The following is a 20,108-nucleotide window of genomic DNA, read 5'->3' as shown; positions in this document are numbered from 1 at the left end:
GAAACATGCTATCACAAGACGTGATGACGGCACACTCAAGTTTTCTTTAGCTTATATTAATGCCGCCACCAACACAGGGACAGTACAATACTCATTTACACCTGAGCGAAGTGAAGAAAGTCGTGTAAAGTGCCTTTCCCCAGGGCACAAGATCGGTGGCATGTCAGGACTCAACCCCGGGCCTCTGTCACACATTTACGATTATTGCCTCCAAAACAGTAAACCAAACCCTTCTCAACAATGGTTGTGCCCTAATACCACTAAGATGGCGTTATCGCTCTGCTCTTTCTGAGACATAAAGTTTACTTGAGCGCCGAGAGATCGCTATGGGAGCGCGCAAAGAGCTCTCTGAGAGCACAATGAGTGCCGTCACCTCGGCGACTGTTTTGAACCGACTCGTACCGTTTCCGTGAGAGCGCCGAGGACGGCACAACCCAAAAAGAAGGAAGAGAGTGCGCCGTGAAAGCGCACAACGGCATCAACAGTAATTTATGTTCCAAACATGATCATGATGACCTCTGCTCTCTCAGCGCTTCGGCCGATTTCAGGTCACAGAGAAAGACAGTGGTGAGAGCGCCGTAAAGTGGAATTGAGGAATTAGGAGGTGGCCGCAAGGTTGGCTTGGTCGACTAGACTTCACCAAAGTTTGCTAGAGTTCAGCGAGGTCGGCTACTTACCAAGTTGGGACTCGGGCTACTCACAACGATGGTAATACACCTCAACAAGTGTTAATGTACATGTAAGTAATGAATGATTAGTAGGCATCTGTGGTCACCGACAGACCAGAAGGTCCACAGGTGGCCGAGCGAACAAGTCATCTTCGTTTAACTAAGTACAAGGTCACATATACATGTACATAGCGTAGAATCGCTGGCATTGTCAAGGGAGAACAATCATATTGGTCGGCCACCTAGCTATAGGGCGGCTGCGCAAGTTGCGCCCTGGATTTTAGCTGGGCAGTCATACAAAACAAAACAAATTAAAACAAAGCGAAGGTGGAAATGAAGTGTCACTTTCAAAGCAAAATGCATACATGTCTCAATGTATTCCGAAGCCTATTTATATTTATATGTAGATAAGATAAGAAACACAGTTCTAAAATTGTACTAAATCCAGCCCAACCTGTATTATTTAGCCTCAATATTATTTTAACGGGGTTTCACATGTATAAGCGTCTGTCTGTTTTATGATAATTAATAAAAGCACACAGGAAAACCTAAGCTTGTCGACCTTCGTTTTATGGAAGACTTATACTGACGGTTGGGTTGGCAATAGAGAGAAGAAGTCGATAAACAAAAAAAAAACAAAAAAACGCTATTTGTCACCTTAAATTCACACTTCGATTATGACCGTAAGATCTTCTTACGCGTAGAAGTGGTGGTCGGGCTTTAAGTTTGAGTAAACTGACAAATACAGCTCAGCACTCTGCTAATTAGGAAATAAATAAATAAAGTGGAATAAAATCCACGCGACTCAGAAATTTTACTGCTTACTGAAAGTACTTAATTAACCTCATTAACACGAGGTTATGCTGCCGTTGCTTGCTTCTTTGCTTTTTTTACACACTCGCTCGAAACAATGGCACTTATATCTTTAATGTGTCTCCCTTTTCCAAATAGGCGTAGAGAAAGTTACATTGATTTTAAGCCATGTCTTAGTTATAATACTGTTGAAATATCGCCCGTGCAATAGCAGCTTTTTATATCGCTGGCTTAATTCAGGGTTCACATCCAATGAATACACATGAAACATACAACATAGAATCTAGATGACACAATATGCTTATGCAATTCATCTATAAAAAAGAGACCCTGTATCTACGGTGCCTCACGGAGCTGCTACATGTACAAGTTTAACTCTGGTCTAAAAATTTGCATTTGTAGCTAGAGCACAAAATATCTACACGTACTTTGTAATGGAAGTAAAATTCAAAGTTTACAAACATAGGAAAGAGAAACAATGAAGTGGTACTATACCCTGGGTCGGTCTGACAAGTCTCGGTCAAACCCCTGCCGGGTCTTCTTTCTGTTGATCCCCAATCCGAAGCGACAAAACACACACGAAACAGCAAACACTGTTCCTGTCTTAAGTCATCAGGCAGCTGAACTGGTGCTAAACAAAGAATTGAATCATTTGAACGAATATCCGACTGTACCAATACGCATTTTCAAGGGGTGAATACGATGCGATGTATTGTTTACGAATAGAATATAGCTTAATTGAAACAATATAGCTAGCAAATGTAAATATGTATTCCCAGAAAAGGTTATAATGTCTTTAAAATGTAAGTTAGAATGGTTTTTGACAGTAGACACCCTGGTTAAGTAAAAGCCTCCCCCCTGTAGGGCTCGTAGTTGCCTTGCCCCAACTTGCATACGGGATGCCTTTCTTGCACTTAGAAGAAATGACTTGGTTTTCTTCTCCCCAAAATTAGATTTAGTTTGATGAGAAGATACAGGCTATGCAATTAAACTCATTGGCAATTTCTTGTAAAAGCAACATTATATGGCTTAAGTTTTATTGAGAATAGAAATAGCTTTTGTGAGAGGAATTTTCCGTTAAGTCTGATGTTAGGGAAAGGTGAACAAGTAAAAGGAATTATGTCAAATTGCAAAACATAAAGTATGTGTTTAAAGATTTAAACAAAAGGCAAATGAACAATGTCAACAGCTACGATGTTTTTATCCTTATTCTTGTCCGACAACCATACCAACGGGAGCTACTGGGTAACTCCGGGGGCTTGTCCCGTTTGCCCAGCCGAGGCCAACGTACACAGAAGAAGAAGGTATCCCATGCTCTTATGCAGAGCGTAGGGCGGTGCCCATATCCATTTCTGTAGCCCTTGGGCTACACACGGCTGTGCAAGGCACTACAGCAGGGGGCTGGTCAGCTGGTAATGCTGTGTGTTTGACCTCCCCACACTCTTTCTCCCATGTGATCAGAGAAAGAAGTGTGTACCATTTTTAAAGTCTTTACCCGGCCGGGGTTTGAACTCACGACCTCCCAGTTATAAAGCGAGCACTTTACAAATTGAGCTATTGCACCGTACACAGGCCAGGGGATTTGGAAGCAACCGCCATGACTAGTTTTCGCGACAGCCATGTTCCGGAAACATTTCAATTTTTTTTCAGTTGAAAGGTTTAGCTTTCTTCCAGTTGTTTGGATACGTCAAAATCTCAAATGAAAGAAAATGTGCTACCCACCGAAGCTAATGTTTTCATAATCTAAATTAAGAAATAAATTTTTATCTATCCCTTAGCTAAGTAATAATCATACTACTATTATATACTCCGCTCTTTCAAGTTTAGTACAATACCTATAACCTAACTATTACAGTTCAATTTAAAAGAATACTCGCATGTTATTTTGATAGAGAGCATGTTTCCAAAAAAATCAAGGATATATCTTTTATAAGGAGGTTTATTTATATTGCACTACATAGAGTGAGATTTATTTACCGAACTAGTAGCTGAAGAACCACCAGTAAATCACATGCATGTGGACACAAACGAAATACTATCCCCCGCTCAGTTGTATCTACCTACGATCCACCAGCAAAGTAGGTTAATCACCCATTTGGTTTTAGATTCAATCAAATCACTTCACTAGAATGGGGGTGATGTTGTGATAGAAGATTGTACTTTGTGATAAATCTTATCTTACAACACAATCTAGTAAACATTGACCACAATTGCACCACTTACACTTCATTAGACACATTTTAACTTGTTCTGGAAGCAATTGAGCTGGCTAATGCATTGAAAGGCCATAAATAGGTAATAACAGTACCCATTTACCAGAGCGGCTTTTGCCATCAATCTGCAGTTCCCGTATCTAAGCAATCAGTTGTGCAGATATCAGTCTTAGGTATTCTTCAATCGTAACTGAGTGGTTTAGGAACTTAAGCTGATCTAATCAGTAAAAAGTTTATATGGCAAAAAGCAGTCACTCAAGCAACTGGATATGATTTTGGAAACGGTCAGATGTTTCAGCTAGTATCTACTAGCTTTCGTCAGTGACTGAGAGACCAGAGGAGAATTGCTGGTTTATAAGCACGAACTATTGATTGATATGCAAATAAAGTGAAGACATTTTCTTTTATTGGAAGTCGAAAGGTCGAAAAGGAAACAAAAATCAGACGAGTCAAGACAAGATAATGCAAATTAGTCAAACAAGTTTGCTTTTAAGTCCCTATTAGCAGGAATGACCGGACGTGTAACTTGCCCTGCAAAAAAAGTGTCTGTAGAAGTCTGTTTCACTTCTACTGTACCTGCAAGCTAAATATAAAACATTAAAAACATATATGTGTATGTTCAATGAATATTAGTCACCTTCGTACGTGTTTATAAATACACTACGTAAGAAAGGTCCCAACCATAGTGGAACCTGCTAATAGAATTCGAAGGTCTTTCCTCCCAGTTAAGGGTTTGGTTTTGCAATGGCAACCTTCGCATCGAAATCGGTGAGGTTTTTTCTTTACGTGATTTTTGTATAATTTATAAACTAACTTGTTTTATCGTTTGGTTGTATCAAAAGCTAAAGACATAATAAGGAACAGTTTCAATTTGATATGTAGTTTGTTTGATTTGGAGTTGTAGATATGTATTCGCACCTCACGCGTGCTTTTTGCCCATGGTTTGGGTGCCATTCCCATGACCCCTATGGTGTCTGATAACTAGTTGATTTTAGCCCATAGACCAGGTTTTGTCAACATTGCAAACCCCTACCAAGCCTCCTCGCAATTTGATTTTCGAAGTACCGATGGAAACCCTTTCAGAACCAGTTAATTGTTGTTCACACCAGGCTATACTTGTATTCAGTTTTGAAGTGTGCCACTGACTTCATCCTGTTAAGTGGGGTCTACTATAAAAGGCAGTCAAATTTAATTCCATTCATTTATTCAACGAAAAACTGCTCCCTTAAAAGTTATTAAAATAAATTTTCGAAGGGTTAAAATGCAGATATCAGATTGTAAAGTGAGTGTAATTGCCAGCGGTTGATAGAAACAGCTACTAGGGTCTGCTGGTTTGGATCGAAAACAAGTTGCATGGTTTAGACAGATGTTTTTGACAACAGACGTATTTTGTATCTCCAGCGAAGGCGGGATTAGCACGTAGGCGGCCTCACATGTTAAGGCACATGCTTCCTTTAGGCAACTGATACGTGCTTCGAATTAAAGCATTCATGTATTTTGCACTGTACTTGTTTTGAAACAGAGGTGTTTTGCATCACTTGCCGAGTACATCTTACCTACACAGACACATTAAAATAGTGTACCACACAAAAACATAACATGGAAATACTAGATTAAAAAAAGCTTTTGAATATCTAACAACGTGAATGTTATTTGTATTAACAACGACATCCGTAGGCTTTTAACGATTCCAAAGCCATTGGGGTAAATTTAAATTCAAGATTTGATAAATTTTTGATTAATTTTGAGCAAAACTTTTGAGCGATAATCCATCCTATCCTGCTTTAAATGAAGAACGATACACTGCAATGCTGACAACCAATCGCTTTCGGCACGGGGGTAGAACAGCATGTTAACTGAATTTCCACATCTATCTTTGATGCACATGCAAATGAAGTGTATGATGTCATTGTTACCTGGGCAGCACCAGAAGAGACCGCAGTTGCCATGGTGATATAGAGAGGCAGAGGGTTGGCGTCCTTCTTCATAATTAAGTCTTGTTATAGCGCTTGTGGTGTGTTGTTGCGAGCAGTCGGCTTCAACAGTTCATCGGGCCAACTTTATCCCACAAACTCTGCTATTCAACAGGTAAGAGCAGGACTCAATGCTTCATGATGCTGTATTTAAGCAATATGTATATACCACATGGGCTAATTGTGTAACTGACGGTCAAGCGGAGCACTTTACGCGTGTTTGCACCAGTAACACTACCAAAAAACATATCACTTTTTAATTTTTCTTTAAAGTAACCGTTTCGAGCTTTACCATATTGCACTTGAGTTCTTCTTGACATGTCACGGGAATGGGGATGGTACAGCGCATTTAGGCTAGTTGCATTTAAATTTGTCCCCAATATTGTCTGATTTGTATTGTTTGCTTGTGTATATTTGTGTGTAACTTTCATTTAGTATTGTGTCTTTGTTAATTATTTTCTGTTCGATGGCGGTGTTTATAGTGCATCAACTTGAGTGCGTCGTCTTCACAGTCTTGTATTTTCGAATTCTTTTATGTGCTTTGAATATGACAAGAAAAAATAGAGAAACGTGTAACATATGGCAGGTTTTTCCAGAAGATTTAAAGAGACGTGTATCGTTTGTTTTCATCCCCATGGTAACAAAATCTTTGTTGAGTTAACCTAATCACAGGAGGCTTACTATCGGTATCGATAGAAACATCTGTGAATTATATTATGGATCAACAAAATGTGCGAATTATGCTCCCACTATAGCAAGTAAAGAGATGACCTATTTTCTTTCTTTTGTTGTTGCAACCCCCGTAGGGCATTTTGTATTCCGAGCTACAGTTGATTTTCTGAAAACCACGGGGTCCTTTTTACTCCTTATTTCATTAGGTAGGACCCGAGGCGCAATGACGCACTGCTTTAGAACTTTGAGCCAAGCCAGCGACATGCTATTAACTACACTCAATATAATAATTCTAGGACTAAAACATAACGCTGACTTGCGATGCAAATATCTTTGTGTCTTTTTGGTCGTTGGGATTTATTTTTTGGTGTTTTTGTCAAAATATGATCGGCTAGACATGATTCAGAATATTCTAAACAAGGGACTCGTCTTAGTATTATAATTATTCTGTGTAACATTTCTTCTCTCTACGACATGCTATTAACTACACTTACATGCAATATAATATTTCTAAAACATAACGCTGACTTGCCATTCAAATATCTTTTTTGTCTTTTTGGTCGTTGAGATATATATATATATTTTTGTCAAAATCTGATCGGATAGAAATGATTCAGAATATTCTAAACAAGGGACTCGTCTTATTATTATTATTATTCTGTGTAACATTTCAGCTTCGAAGGAATACGGCGGCAATTGTTTACACCAAACCACATTAACTTAGTAACAGTTTAGGTTCATTGGCTGTATGTTTTCCCCAATAAATTTCCGAAACTGCTTCGAGAGAATAAGATTTTTATAGTTGTCAGAAAACTTAAAAAGTCGCGGTTAGAAAATATGTTCACTCCTACAGCTTATTGCAGTTGCTTCACCAGTCTTTATAGATGTTGTAATTATGGCTGCTCCACACAACGAGTAATTCATTGTATTCATGCAGACAAAAGTTGATGCAATCCATAGCTTCCAAAACTAATGTTACGCTACCTCACTCAAAATCAGATATCTTTAATATGCTCCTTTCATGCCCTACTCAGATATCAGTGTAGGTTGGAAAATTCATATTTGAATCACTACAAAAGAGACACCATATTGTAAATAGCTGATATATCCGCTAAATTACTGTTACTGAATGTAATAATGTTCTTCCTAAGAAAACGCAATAGATTAGGTTTAGTATCATTATGGACTAGCTCGTTAGAATTATATTTGAGTATTAGTTTGTGTATGTACCGTTGTTTTTTCTTTGCAATACAATGTACCAGCTACAGTTGTTGAGCAATATAGTTGATGAATTGATTGATTGATAGATTGATAGATTGATTGATTGATTGATTGATTTTTTACTGTCTGTGGGGAGGGGGGGGGGCTCGTCACTGAATGCCATCCAGTAAATTTCTAGCAGCCACCGATTTATGAATAATTTATCAAGGCCCACGGACCCGGTTCTTTCACTTGTAGAGTAGCCAATTACAACTGATCCGGTGGCACAAGATGTGCGAAAACACGTACTTCACAACCATTGTTCGTCGATATAAAGCGCTTATACATTACAAAGGGAATTTATTTTAGTAGGACTGCCATTTCTTTAGTTTGCAGCATGTGTATTGAGAACGGGCAAGTCGGTTGTTGGTACGGGCGATGTGGTGAAGCCATTTGCTGCATTTGCTTCCAAACAAATTTCTGCATTTCTTGTTACAACCTGTTTCTCTTCTAGCTCATCACTTGTCAACAATGGCAGATGATGTGGAGAAGGCCACAGCCACTATCGCCGCTTCCAACACCGAGCCGGCACCACCAATAATGCGCCCTCCAGTGATCGTCATACCATACGTACGGTGGTATCACACTATCAAATGGACCGTGTTCACCTGCCTTTCTTTCTTCGTGCTCTACCAAACGGAGTACGACCCGGTAAGTACCATTTACACGTTTTCACTAGCCGTTTTAGACGAACAAAATAGATGCTGTATGAAGTCAGTATTACTTTAGATGTACTTTTACTGTTTAGTCAATACTAAATGTATACTTCATGTCTATAGTGCGCTGGTGGAAACATACTACTAATGATCAGTTATACGGTTCGTTACCAAATGTAACTTCAGTAGTCAAATGTCGACGACTAAGCTTGGCCGGTCATGTAGTACGTAGTAAAGAACCAGCCAGTAGGCTTCTACTCTGGATTCCTGATACCGGTACGAGAAGAGTTGGACGCCAAACATTACGCTTAAGAAACTAATTGAAACTGAAACTGGATTGGAGGGACATGAACTCATCTCTGTAATGTATGACAAACTACTGAGTATTGGCGAGCTAACTTTGAATGCTCCACCTCTATTATGGAGGATGAATGAAGATGATGATGATGATAGTGCGCTGTTAGAAATTTTTTTAGTGACTTACCATTTCGCAATACAAATTGTGTAAAGAAGCCGTATAATTTCTCTTTAAAAACACGTTTCGGATAGCATCAGCTATTTTCATCGCTTACTAAGATTGAGTCTGATTACAAATTAAACCTGTACATGATGGCTAATCTAAATCAACACAAAAACGTGGTACGTTGTGGCGTAACGGTTAGAGCGTTGGACTTGGAACCAATAGGTCCCGGGCTCGATACTCACCGTGGCCTGAAATTGTGTCCTTGGGAAAGCACTCTACAAGACGTCCCCACCTGTACGGTGGAGTGACGCCCACCGAGCTCGAGGGCTAAGGCTAATGAACGTCTGGCTGTATACTAAAAACACACTACAGATTTGGTACGCCAATGTGTCAACATCTGCACATTTGCCACCGAGAGGTGTTACTTTCTTTCTTCTTTTCTAAGAGAACTAAAGAGAAAAAGATGGTGGGCTCGTGTTGTGTATGAGTTTACAGTTCACTTCAACAAGCAGCCCCTCTCCTATGTTATTAGACATTCTCTCTTTTAAATAACTATACATCTACATGGCATGTTTTATTTTGCATTTGACATTGTTCCCGACTGTTTTCTTTTTTTTGTGTGTGTGTGTTTTTCTGTCAAACTGTTTTAAGGGACGTATCGCCAAAGACGGGGGGAAACTTAGTTTTGTTGTTGTTGTTGTTGTTGTTTTGCAAAATGCTATCTCGTTGTTTTCTGCTTTTTCAGAAGGCTCCGGGTGTCTTCTGGATATTGATGCTGTACGCGGTGGGATCTTTTCTCACCACCATGCTCGCGCTCTATGTGGATGTGACGTACCCCTACGCAGATTCCGAGAAAGGGAACTAAGTAGGCCTCTCCAAAAGACAAAGACTTCCAGGCACGACTCAATTCATGAATTTCACACTTCCCATAATACCTGGTAAAGATCACGGATATGACGTAAGATCCCCCCATCCGCCTTCCTCGATGTAATATTTCCAAAAAGTTCTATTGATTTTTTTCTAGTATGCCGTGATATCATTTTTGTTGGATTAGAGAAAATGACGTACCTTCTACCTTCTACCAAAGACTCTCCTACTCGCAAGGTCGCATTAGGTATATGCAGTTCTTACGTCATGTCCCATCCATATCCGTGATCTTTACTGGGCGTTATATAGGGAGTGTGAAATTCATGAATAGAGTGTCAAGAAATCAGATCACGGCATCCACAGAATACATGTACGCAGATAACGTAACGTAAAAATCCGTTCTGTATACGTAAATACATTGTCGAAAAAGTATTTTAATATTGTCAAAACAAAAATATTTGAGAACATACGGAGTATTTTTCTCTATCTTCAAAAATTATATTTGTGAAATTAGCAGGAAAAGCTTTAAAGAGAAAGAATAAGAAAACAAACATCACACAGAGCAGAAGAAATCAAGTATTTTTGTCAGTCTTATTTCTTTTAGTGGTAACTATCAAAAAGAGTGCCATTTTTAATACTAAAGTACCAACCTGGCTGAGAAAGCATGCTGTATTTGCTTGTAAAACAGTGTATTGTATATTGTCACAGAAGGAGATGAGGCTTTGAGGATGTAGAGGACAGAGTTTAGGGAAGGTTGCAGGCAAGTGCTGACCCGAAGAGAATAGAAAACAGTTTTTTTGTGGTCGGCATCTTTGAAACATGGTAGCGACATCGATAATGATGATTGCAATATTTTGTTGTGAATCAGTGTACGTGGTTACACATTGTGGATTAATTTAATGTTATTCAATACAATTAAATAAAATACATGTGGCCTCATAATGCTTTGATTGTTTTTTTATTTTTATTTTCCATATTGGCAGACATATACCAGACAGCCATCGGCAATTAAACTGACAGATTCCCTGTCTAAGGTGAAAGGGGGATGTAAGCAATGGACTTATACCTTTATTACGTCACAGTTTGTTTACCACAATGAATGTCGGTCAATCGACGTTTATATTGTACAGGGGTGCGTAGCGCGGTGTGTGTTTGTGTAGCGTTAGCCTAATATAAGGCTACAGTACTACTTTCGTCTAATGTCACCTTATAAATCACTCATGCGGCATGTAATGCTGTGTCAACACAACTAGACGCAGCAAAAAAAATCAGACATACCCCACTTTGAAATGATCTTTATTCTTAAACTGACCGTACTAGAATGTTCTTTAGAACAGGTAAACAAACTGTGACGTAATAATGGTATAGGTCCATTACACACAGCCTTTCAATATTAGCTACAGTTACAAGATCTTATGTCATCGCCAAATAATATTATCTGTACCCAGTCTTACCTTAGGAAAGAAAGCCTCCTAACATTTCAAGGAACTTACTACATGTAGGTAAGTAGCTTTAACAAAAGCATGTACAAATGTGTAATATATAAGGGCGCACATGAAACCCACTAAGTTAGTCCTGCCCTAGCCATAATGTTACGCTGCAATACCTTAAAGGCCTTTAGGGATCCCATTGTCGAACTCTACCTTTACCTGTCATGTACCTATAAATACCTTTAAAAACCTTCCGCGTTTTCTCAAGTTATGTTGTCCACAAACAAAACCTCAAAAATGCACAACTCTCTGCAGCATCAACGTAGGGACGTCATAAAATAACCATTTTGACCTTCAAATATGTTTTATAACCGCTGCACGCCTACCAAATATCATTAAGATCCATGATTAATTTGATGTGTAGCTTGGCGAGTACCTCTCACCTACACAAACACATTAAAATAGTGTACCGCACTAAACATAACAACATAGAAATAGATAAAAATAAAGTTAAGAAATATCTAACAACGCGAATGTTACTTCCACCAACAACGACATCCGTTTGCCTTATAACGATTCCAAATTGGGGTAAATTAAAATTCAAGATTTGATAAATTATTGATTAATTTTGAGCCAAATTTTTAGCAATAATCCATCCTATCCTGCTTTAAGAGAAACGATACACTGTAATGCTGACCAACCATCGCTATCGGCACCGGGGTTGAACTGCATGTTAACTGAATCTCCACATGTTAACTGGATCTCTTTGATGTACATGTAAATGAATTGTATGATGTCATTGTCACCTGGGCAGCACCAAAAGAGACCGCAGTTGCCATGGTGATATAGAGAGGCAGAGTGTTGGCGTCCTCCTTCATAATCGAGTCTTAATTGAATTTTTATAGCGCTCATGGTGTGTTGTTGCGAGCAGTCGGCTTCAACAGCTCACCGAGCCAATTTCATCCCACAAACTCTGCTATTCAACAGGTAAGCGCAGGACTTTTGCTTTAGAATGCTGTATTTAAGCATTTTGTATATATTGCATGGGTAAAGCTTGTATGTAACTGACGGTCAAATGCATACTTTTAGGCGTGTTTTCACCAATAACACTACCAAAAAAATGTAAATTTTAATTAACCGTTTCGACCTTTACCATATTTCACTTGAGTTCTTCTTGACATATCACGGGAAAGGGGGATGGGACAGCGCATTATATTGTCTGATTTCTATTGTTTGCTTGTTTATATTTGTGCGTAACTTCCATGTCGTATTATGTATTTGTTAATTATTTTCTGTTAGATGGCGGCACTTATATAAGTGTATTAACTTGAGTGCGTCGTCATCACAGTCTTGTATTTTTCTTATTATGTGCTTTGGCAATGACAAGAAACATAGAGAAACGTGTAACATATGGCAAGTTTTTCAGAAGATTTGAAGAGACGTGAATCATTGGGTTTCATCCCGATGGTTACAAAATCTTGGTTAACTAAATCACAGGCGGATAACTATTGGTACAGGTAACATTTGGGAGCATATGATGTTGAGAAGATATGATATATAAACATGTGAATGATAATCCCACTATAGCAAAAAGAGAAGACCTAATTCTTTGTTGCGGTCCCCGCAGGGCATTTTGTATTCCGAGCTACAGTTGATTTTCTGAAAACCACAGGGTCCTTTTTACTCTTTATTTCATTAGGTAGGACCTGAGGCGCAATGATGCCTTGCTTTAGATCGTTGAGCCAAGCCAGCGACATGCTATTAACTACACTCAATATAATATTTCTAGGACTAAAACATAACGCTGACTTGCGATGCAAATAACTTTGTGTCTTTTTGGCCGTTGATATTTTTTTGTTTTTTTTGTCAAAATCTGATCGACTAGAAATGATTCAGAATATTCTAAACAAGGGAATCGTGTTAGTATATTATAACTATTACTTGTAACATTTCAGCTTCGAAGGAATACGACGGCAGTTGTTAACACTAAACCAAACCACATTGACTTAGTAACAGCTTAAATTCATTGGCTGTATGTTTTCCCCAATAAAATTCCGAAAATGCTTCGAGAGAATAAGATTTTTTAGTTGGCAGAAAACCTTTTGAAAAGTCGCGTTTAGATAATATGTTCACTCCTACAGCTTATTGCAGTTGCTTCACCAGTCCAGATGTTTAATTATGGCTGCTCCACACAACGAGTAATTCATTGTATTCATGCAGACAAAAGGTGATGCAATCCATAGCTTCCAAAACTAATGTTACGCTACCTCACTCAAAATCAGATATCTTTAATATTTTCCTTTCATGCCATACTCAGATATCAGTGTAGGTTGGAAAATTCATATTTGAATCACTACAAAAGAGGCACCGTATTCTAAATAGCTGATACATCCGCTGAATTACTGTTCACGGCGGTCTGTCACTACGGTATTCTTTCCCATTGCTAGGCGCGTTCTAAAAGGTATCGGGTTACAAGACGCTATTTGGGCCGAGTTTGGCCTACCAGTAAAACACTTGAAAATAAACAAAAATGATTTAATGGTAAATTTCGTCAAATGAAAATGAAATTATTGCCTTAACATCCTTTCAATATTAGCTGTTTATGTTAAATCATTGATTTTTCAAAATTTCGCTCTGAAAGACGTTTTTTTTCGGATTTCCGACCACAAGTCATGTCACGTTTTTAGGCAAACATCGTTTTAACCTGGCTACGTATATTACCCCAGATTCCCGATTTTTATATTTTTCGACGACTAGGAATAAGATCAAAAATCGTGTTTTAGGGATTTTTTAATTTCTGATTTTAAGTCTAGTTTTTGTCGACATATTGGTGAAAAAATGATTTCTTCTTTCTACATTTTTCGCACTAAATTACCCATAATTCAAAATTGAGGCCATTTTTTAAAAAATCCCTAAAACACGATTTTCGGGACAACCGTAACGGTCATTTTGAGCCGTGAATGGGGTATGCTTGACTTTCCATGCTTGCAGGTTAAAACGAGTTTTCCAGACATGTCATGTCGACCAAAAGTCTGCATTGTGTTATTCATACTGGCGTAAAGAATCATTACAGTATTCAAGGTCACCCAAGGATACGACAGTAGCTTCGCTACATGTGACATGTCCACAAAAAAATGATAGCGGACATGTACTGTCCAGGAAACTGTTTTTATCTATAGAAAAGTGTTGTTTTTTATCTGTTGCACGGCACGGAGGCAGAAAGGCTTGTTTTGCCACTTTATTGTAAATGACCGCAGGTGACCCCGAAATAGAACCCGGGTTCGATTCGAATTGCCCAGATCGAACACGATCGAACACAGTTCGGGTTTTATGGCATGTGGGAACTTTGCAACCCAGATTTTACCACCGTGGTTACGGAATGTAATAATAGTTACTCTTCCTAAGAGAACGCAATGGATTAGGTTTAGTATCATTATGGACAAGCTCGTTAGAATTATATTTTAGTATTAGTTTGTGTATGTACCATTGTTGTTTCTTTGCAATACATTGTACCAGCTACAATTGTTGAGCAATATAGTTGATTAATTGATTGATTGATAGATTGATTGATTGATTGATTGATTGATTTTTTTTTACTGTCTGTGGGGAGGGGGGGCTCGTCACTGAATGCCATCCAGTAAATCTCTAGCAGCCACCGATTTATGAATAATTTATCAAGGCCCACGGACCCGGTTCTTTCACTTGTAGAGTAGCCAATTACAACTGATCCGGTGGCACAAAATGTGCGAAAACACGTACTTTACAACCATTGTTCGTCGATATAAAGCGCTTATACATTACAAAGAGAATTTATTTTAGTAGGACTGCCATTTCTTTAGTTTGCAGCATGTGTATTGAGAACGGGCAGGTCGGTTGTTGGTACGGGCGATGTGGTGAAGCCATTTGCTGCATTTGCTTCCGAGTAGATTTCTGCATTTCTTATTACAACCTGTTTCTCTTCTAGCTCATCACTTGTCAACAATGGCAGATGACGTGGAGAAGGCAACAATGGCAGATGACGTGGAGAAGGCAACAATGGCAGATGACGTGGAGAAGGCCACAGCCACTATCGCCGCTTCCAACACCGAGCCGGCACCAGCAATAATGCGCCCTCCAGTGATCGTCATACCATACGTACGGTGGTATCACACTATCAAATGGACAGTGTTCACCTGCCTTTCTTTCTTCGTGCTCTACCAAACGGAGTACGACCCGGTAAGTACTATTTACACGTTTTCACTAGCCGTTTTAGACGAGCAAAATGTATGCTGTATGAAGTCAGTATTACATGTACTTTAGATGTACTTTTACTGTTTAGTCAATACTAAATGTATACTTCATGTCTATAGTGCGCTGGTGGAAACATACTACTAATGATCAGTTATACGGTTCGTTACCAAATGTAACTTCAGTAGTCAAATGTTGACGACTAAGCTTGGCCGGTCATGTAGTACGTAGTAAAGAACCAGCCAGTAGGCTTCTACTCTGGAATCCTGATACCGGTACGGGAAGAGTTGGACGCCCAAACATTACGCTTAAGAAACTAATTGAAACTGAAACTGGCTTGGAGGGACATGAACTCATCTCTGTGATGTATGACAAACAGTATTGGCGAGCTAACTTTGTATGCTCCACCTCTATTATGGAGGATGAATGAAGATGATGATGATGATGACAGTGCGCTGTTAGAAATTTTTTTAGTGACTTACCATTTCGCAATACAAAAGCCGTATAATTTCTCTTTAAAACACGTTTCGGAGCATCAGCTATTCTCATCGCTTACTAAGATTGAGTCTGAATACAAATTAAACCTGTACACGATGGCTAATCTAAATCAACACAAAAACGTGGTACGTTGTGGCGTAACGGTTAGAGCGTTGGATTTGGAACCAATAGGTCCCGGGCTCGATACTCACCGAAGTTGTACCCTTGGGAAAGCACTCTACAAGACTTCCCCACCTGTACGTTCGAGTAACGCCAACCGAGTCTCTAAAGCTAATGAATGTCTGACTGTATGCTAAAAACACACTATGGATTTGTTGCGCCAATGTGTCAACATCTGGACATTTTTCACCGAGAGGTGTTAATTTCTTTCTTCTTTTCTAAGAGAACTACAGAGAAAAAGATGGTGGGCTCGTGTTGTGTATGAGTTTACAGTTCACTTCAACAAGCAGCCCCTCTTTTATGTTATTATACATTCTCTCTTTTAAATAACTATACATCTACATGACATGTTTTATTTTGCATTTGACATTGTTCCCGACTGTTTTCTTTTTGTGTGTGTGTTTTTCTGTCAAACTGTATTGAGGGACGTATCGCCAAAGACGGGGGGAAACGTAGTTTTGTTGTTGTTGTTGTTGTTGTTTTGCAAAATGCTATCTCGTTGTTTTCTGCTCTTTCAGAAGGCTCCGGGTGTCTTCTGGATATTGATGCTGTACGCGGTGGGATCTTTTCTCACCACCATGCTCGCGCTCTATGTGGATGTGACGTACCCCTACGTGGATTCCGAGAAAGGGAACTAAGTAGGCCTCTCCAAAAGACTTCCAGGCACGACTCAATTCATGAATTTCACACTTGCCATAATACCTAGTAAAGATCACGGATATGACGTAAGATCCCCCCATCCGCCTTCCTCGATGTAATATTTCTAAAAAGTTCTATTGATAAACTGGTCAACTATCAGTGTTTTTTTTTTTCTAGTATGCCGTGATAGCATTTTTGTTGGATTAGAGAAAATGACGTACCTTCTATCGTTCTACCTTCTACCGAAGACTCTCCTACTCGCAAGGTCGCAGTTCTTACGTCATATCCCATCAATATCCGTGATCTTTACTAGGCATTATAGGGAGTGTGAAATTCATGAATAGAGTGTCTAGAAATCAGATCACGGCATCCACAGAATACATGTACGCAGATAACGTAACGTAAAAATTCGTTGTGTATACGTAAATAGATTGTCGAAAAAGTATTTTAATATTGTCAAAACAAAAATATTTGGGAACATACGGAGTATTTTTCTGTATCTTCAAAAACTACATTTGTGAAATTAGCAGTAAAAGCTTCAAAGGGAAAGAATAGGAAAACAAAGAAACATCACACAGAGCATAATCAAACGGTAACATGGAATGTTATCCATCAAAAACAGTGCAAATATTTTTTTTGTCAGTCTTATTTCTTTTAGTGGTAACTTAAGAGTGTCATTTTTAATACTAAAGTACCAACCTGGCTGAGAAAGCATGCTGTATTTGCCTTGTAAAACAGTGTATTGTATATTGTCACAGAAGGAGATGAGGCTTTTGGGATCTAAAGGAAATGGTTTGGGGAGGTTGCAGGCAAGTGCTGACCCGAAGAGAATAAAATTTGTTGTGGTTGGCATCTTTGAAACATGGTAGCGACGGCGATAATGATGATTGCAATATTTTGTTGTGAATCAGTGTACGTGGTTACACAGTTTGGATTAATTTAATGTTATCCAATACAATTAAATACAATAATTGTGGCTTAAAATGCTTGAATTATATCTTTATTTTCATAAATTTACCATATGGACAAACATATACCAGACTGCCATCGGCAATTAAACTGACAGATCCCCTGTTTAAGGTGAAAGGGGGTGTAAGCAATTACACACAGCCTTTCAATATTAGCTAGAGTTCAACGATTTCATGTCATCCCCTAAATAATATTAACACTGACGACTGTATTTAATAGTATATTATACATATTCTGTACGCAGTCTTATCTTAGGAAAGAAAGCCTTCTAACATTTCAAAGAAATCACTACATGTAGGTAAGTAACTTTAACAAAAGCATGTACAAATGTATAATATATAAGGGCGCACATGGAACCCACTAAGTCAGTCCTGCCCTAGCCATAATGTTACGCTACAATACCTTAAAAGCCGCTAGAAGGCCCATTGTTAAACTCTACCTTTACCTGTCATGTACCTATAAATACCTTTAAAAACCTTCCGCGTTTTCTCAAGTTATGTTCTCCACAAACAAAAACTCAAAAATACACAACTCTCTGCAGCAACGTAGGGACATCATAGGATAACCATTTTGACCTTCAAATTTGTTTTATAACCACTGCACGCCTACCAATTATCATTAAGATTCATGATTAATTTAATGTGTAGCTTGGAGAGTACATCTTACCTACACAAACACATTAAAATAGTGTACCACACAAAACATAACAACATAGAAATAGATAAAAATAAAATTAAGAAATTTCTTACAACGCGAATGTTACTTCCACCAACAACGACATCCATATGTCTTATAACGATTCCAAATTGGGGTAAATTAAAATTTAAGATTTGATAAATTATTGATTAATTTTGAGCAAAAATTTTGAGCAATGATCCATTCTATCCTTCTTTAAAAGAAGAACAATACACTGCAACCAATCGCTATCTGCGAGGGGGTTGAACAGCTTGTTAACTGAATCTCCACATCTATCTTTGATGCACATGCAAATGAAGTGTATGATGTCATTGTCACCTTAGGCAGCACCAAAACAGACCGTTGTTGCCATGGTGATATAGAGAGGTAGAGGATCGCCGTCCTTCCTCATAATTACCGCCCTGTTGTAGCGCTTGTGGTGTGTTAACGTTGTTGCGTGCAGCCGGCTTCAGCAGCTCATCTCCGGGCCAATTTTATCCCACAAACTCTGCTATTCAACAGGTAAGAGCAGGACTTATTGCTTCATGATGCTGTATTTAAGCAATACGTATATACCACATGGGCTAATTGTGTAACTGACGGTCAAACGGATCATTTTAGGCGTGTTTGCACCGGTAACCCTACCAAAAACATATGACTTTTTAATTTTTTTTTAAAGTAACCGTTTCGAGCTTTACCATATTGCACTTGAGTTCTTTTTGACATGTCAAGAGGGAGGGGAGGTGGGATAGCGCATTTAGGCTAGTTACATTTAAATTTGTCCCCAATACTGTCTGATTTGTATTGTTTTCTTGTGTTTATTTGTGTGTAACTTTCATGTAGTATCATGTCTTAGTTAATCATCTTATGTTTGATGGCGGCTCTTATGTAAGTGTATTAACTTGAGTGCGTCGTCGTCGCAGTCTTGAATTTTCTTTTATGTGCTTTGTCAATGACAAGAAACATACTATAGAGAAACGTGTAACATATGGCAGGTTTTTCAGACGATTTGAAGAGACGTGAATCATTGGGTTTCATCCCGATGGTAACAAAATCTTGGTTGAGATAACTAAATCATAGGCGGATAACAATCGGTACAGGTAACATTTGGGAGCATATGATGTTGGAAACATATGATATATAAATGTGAATGATAATTCCACTAAAGCAAAAAGAGAGAATAATCTAATTCTTTGTTGCAGCCCCCGCAGGGCGTTTTGTATTCCGAGCTACAGTTGTGAGTTGATTTTCTGAAAACCACGGGGTCCTTTTTACTCTTTATTTCATTAGGTAGGACCTGAGGCGCAATGATGCCTTGCTTTAGATCCTTGAGCCAAGCCAGCGACATGCTATTAACTACACTCAATATAATATTTCTAGGACTAAAACATAACGCTGACGTTCGATGCAAATATCTTTGTGTCTTTTTGGTCGTTGAGATTTATTTGTGGTGTTTTTGTCAAAATCTGATCGGCTAGAAATGATTCAGAATATTTTAAACAAGGGAATCGTGTTAGTATTAAAACTATTCCTTGTAACATTTCAGCTTCGAAGGAATACGGCGACTGTTATTTACACTAAACCAAATCACATTGACAAAGTAACAGCTTAATAATAGGTTCTTTGACTGTATGTTTTTCCCTATAAATTTTCGAAACTGTTTAAAGAGAATATGATTTCTTAGTTGCTAGAAAACATTTTTAAAAGTAGCAGTTGAAAAATATGTTCACTCCTACAGCTTATTGCAGTTGCTTCACCAGTCCAGAAGTTTAATCATGGCTGCTCCACACAACGAATAATTCAATGTATCCATGCAGACAAAAGCTGATGCAATCCATAGCTTCCAAAACTAATGTTACGCTACCTCACTCAAAATCAGATATCTTTAATATGTTCCTTTCATGCCTACTCACAAATCAGTGCACG

General features: G+C 38.5%; 2 protein-coding genes across 2 annotated transcripts in view; both read left to right on the top strand.

Annotated features, from left to right (window-relative positions):
* The first annotated feature begins 11,986 nt into the window (after positions 1–11,986).
* On the top strand, positions 11,987–16,547 carry LOC109485621. The gene is made up of 3 exons (XM_019789341.1): positions 11,987–12,002; positions 14,980–15,230; positions 16,418–16,547. Exons 2-3 carry the CDS (start codon positions 14,997–14,999, stop codon positions 16,535–16,537), a joined length of 354 nt encoding a protein of 117 aa, XP_019644900.1. The 5' UTR covers positions 11,987–12,002; positions 14,980–14,996; the 3' UTR covers positions 16,538–16,547.
* Positions 16,548–18,612: 2,065 nt separating this feature from the next.
* LOC109485829 overlaps positions 18,613–20,108 on the top strand; it is a 23,215-nt gene continuing 21,719 nt past the window's right edge. Inside the window, exon 1 of the mRNA XM_019789536.1 lies at positions 18,613–18,704. The gene's annotated coding sequence lies outside the window, so the exon portion shown is untranslated. The remainder of the gene's footprint in view (positions 18,705–20,108) is intronic.

This window comes from Branchiostoma belcheri, unplaced genomic scaffold (genome assembly GCF_001625305.1).
Source record: "Branchiostoma belcheri isolate BF01 breed outbred unplaced genomic scaffold, Haploidv18h27 scaffold1, whole genome shotgun sequence".
NCBI classification, from domain to species: domain Eukaryota; kingdom Metazoa; phylum Chordata; class Leptocardii; order Amphioxiformes; family Branchiostomatidae; genus Branchiostoma; species Branchiostoma belcheri.
This window is presented reverse-complemented; position numbering and strand designations above follow the sequence as displayed.

Excerpts from the sequence above, each read along its gene's own strand:
- LOC109485621 (XM_019789341.1), top strand. The coding sequence starts at position 14,997 with ATGGCAGATGACGTGGAGAAGGCAACAATGGCAGATGACGTGGAGAAG. Across the intron at positions 15,231-16,417 it reads ACCAAACGGAGTACGACCCG|AAGGCTCCGGGTGTCTTCTG; the intron begins GTAAGTACTATT and ends CTGCTCTTTCAG.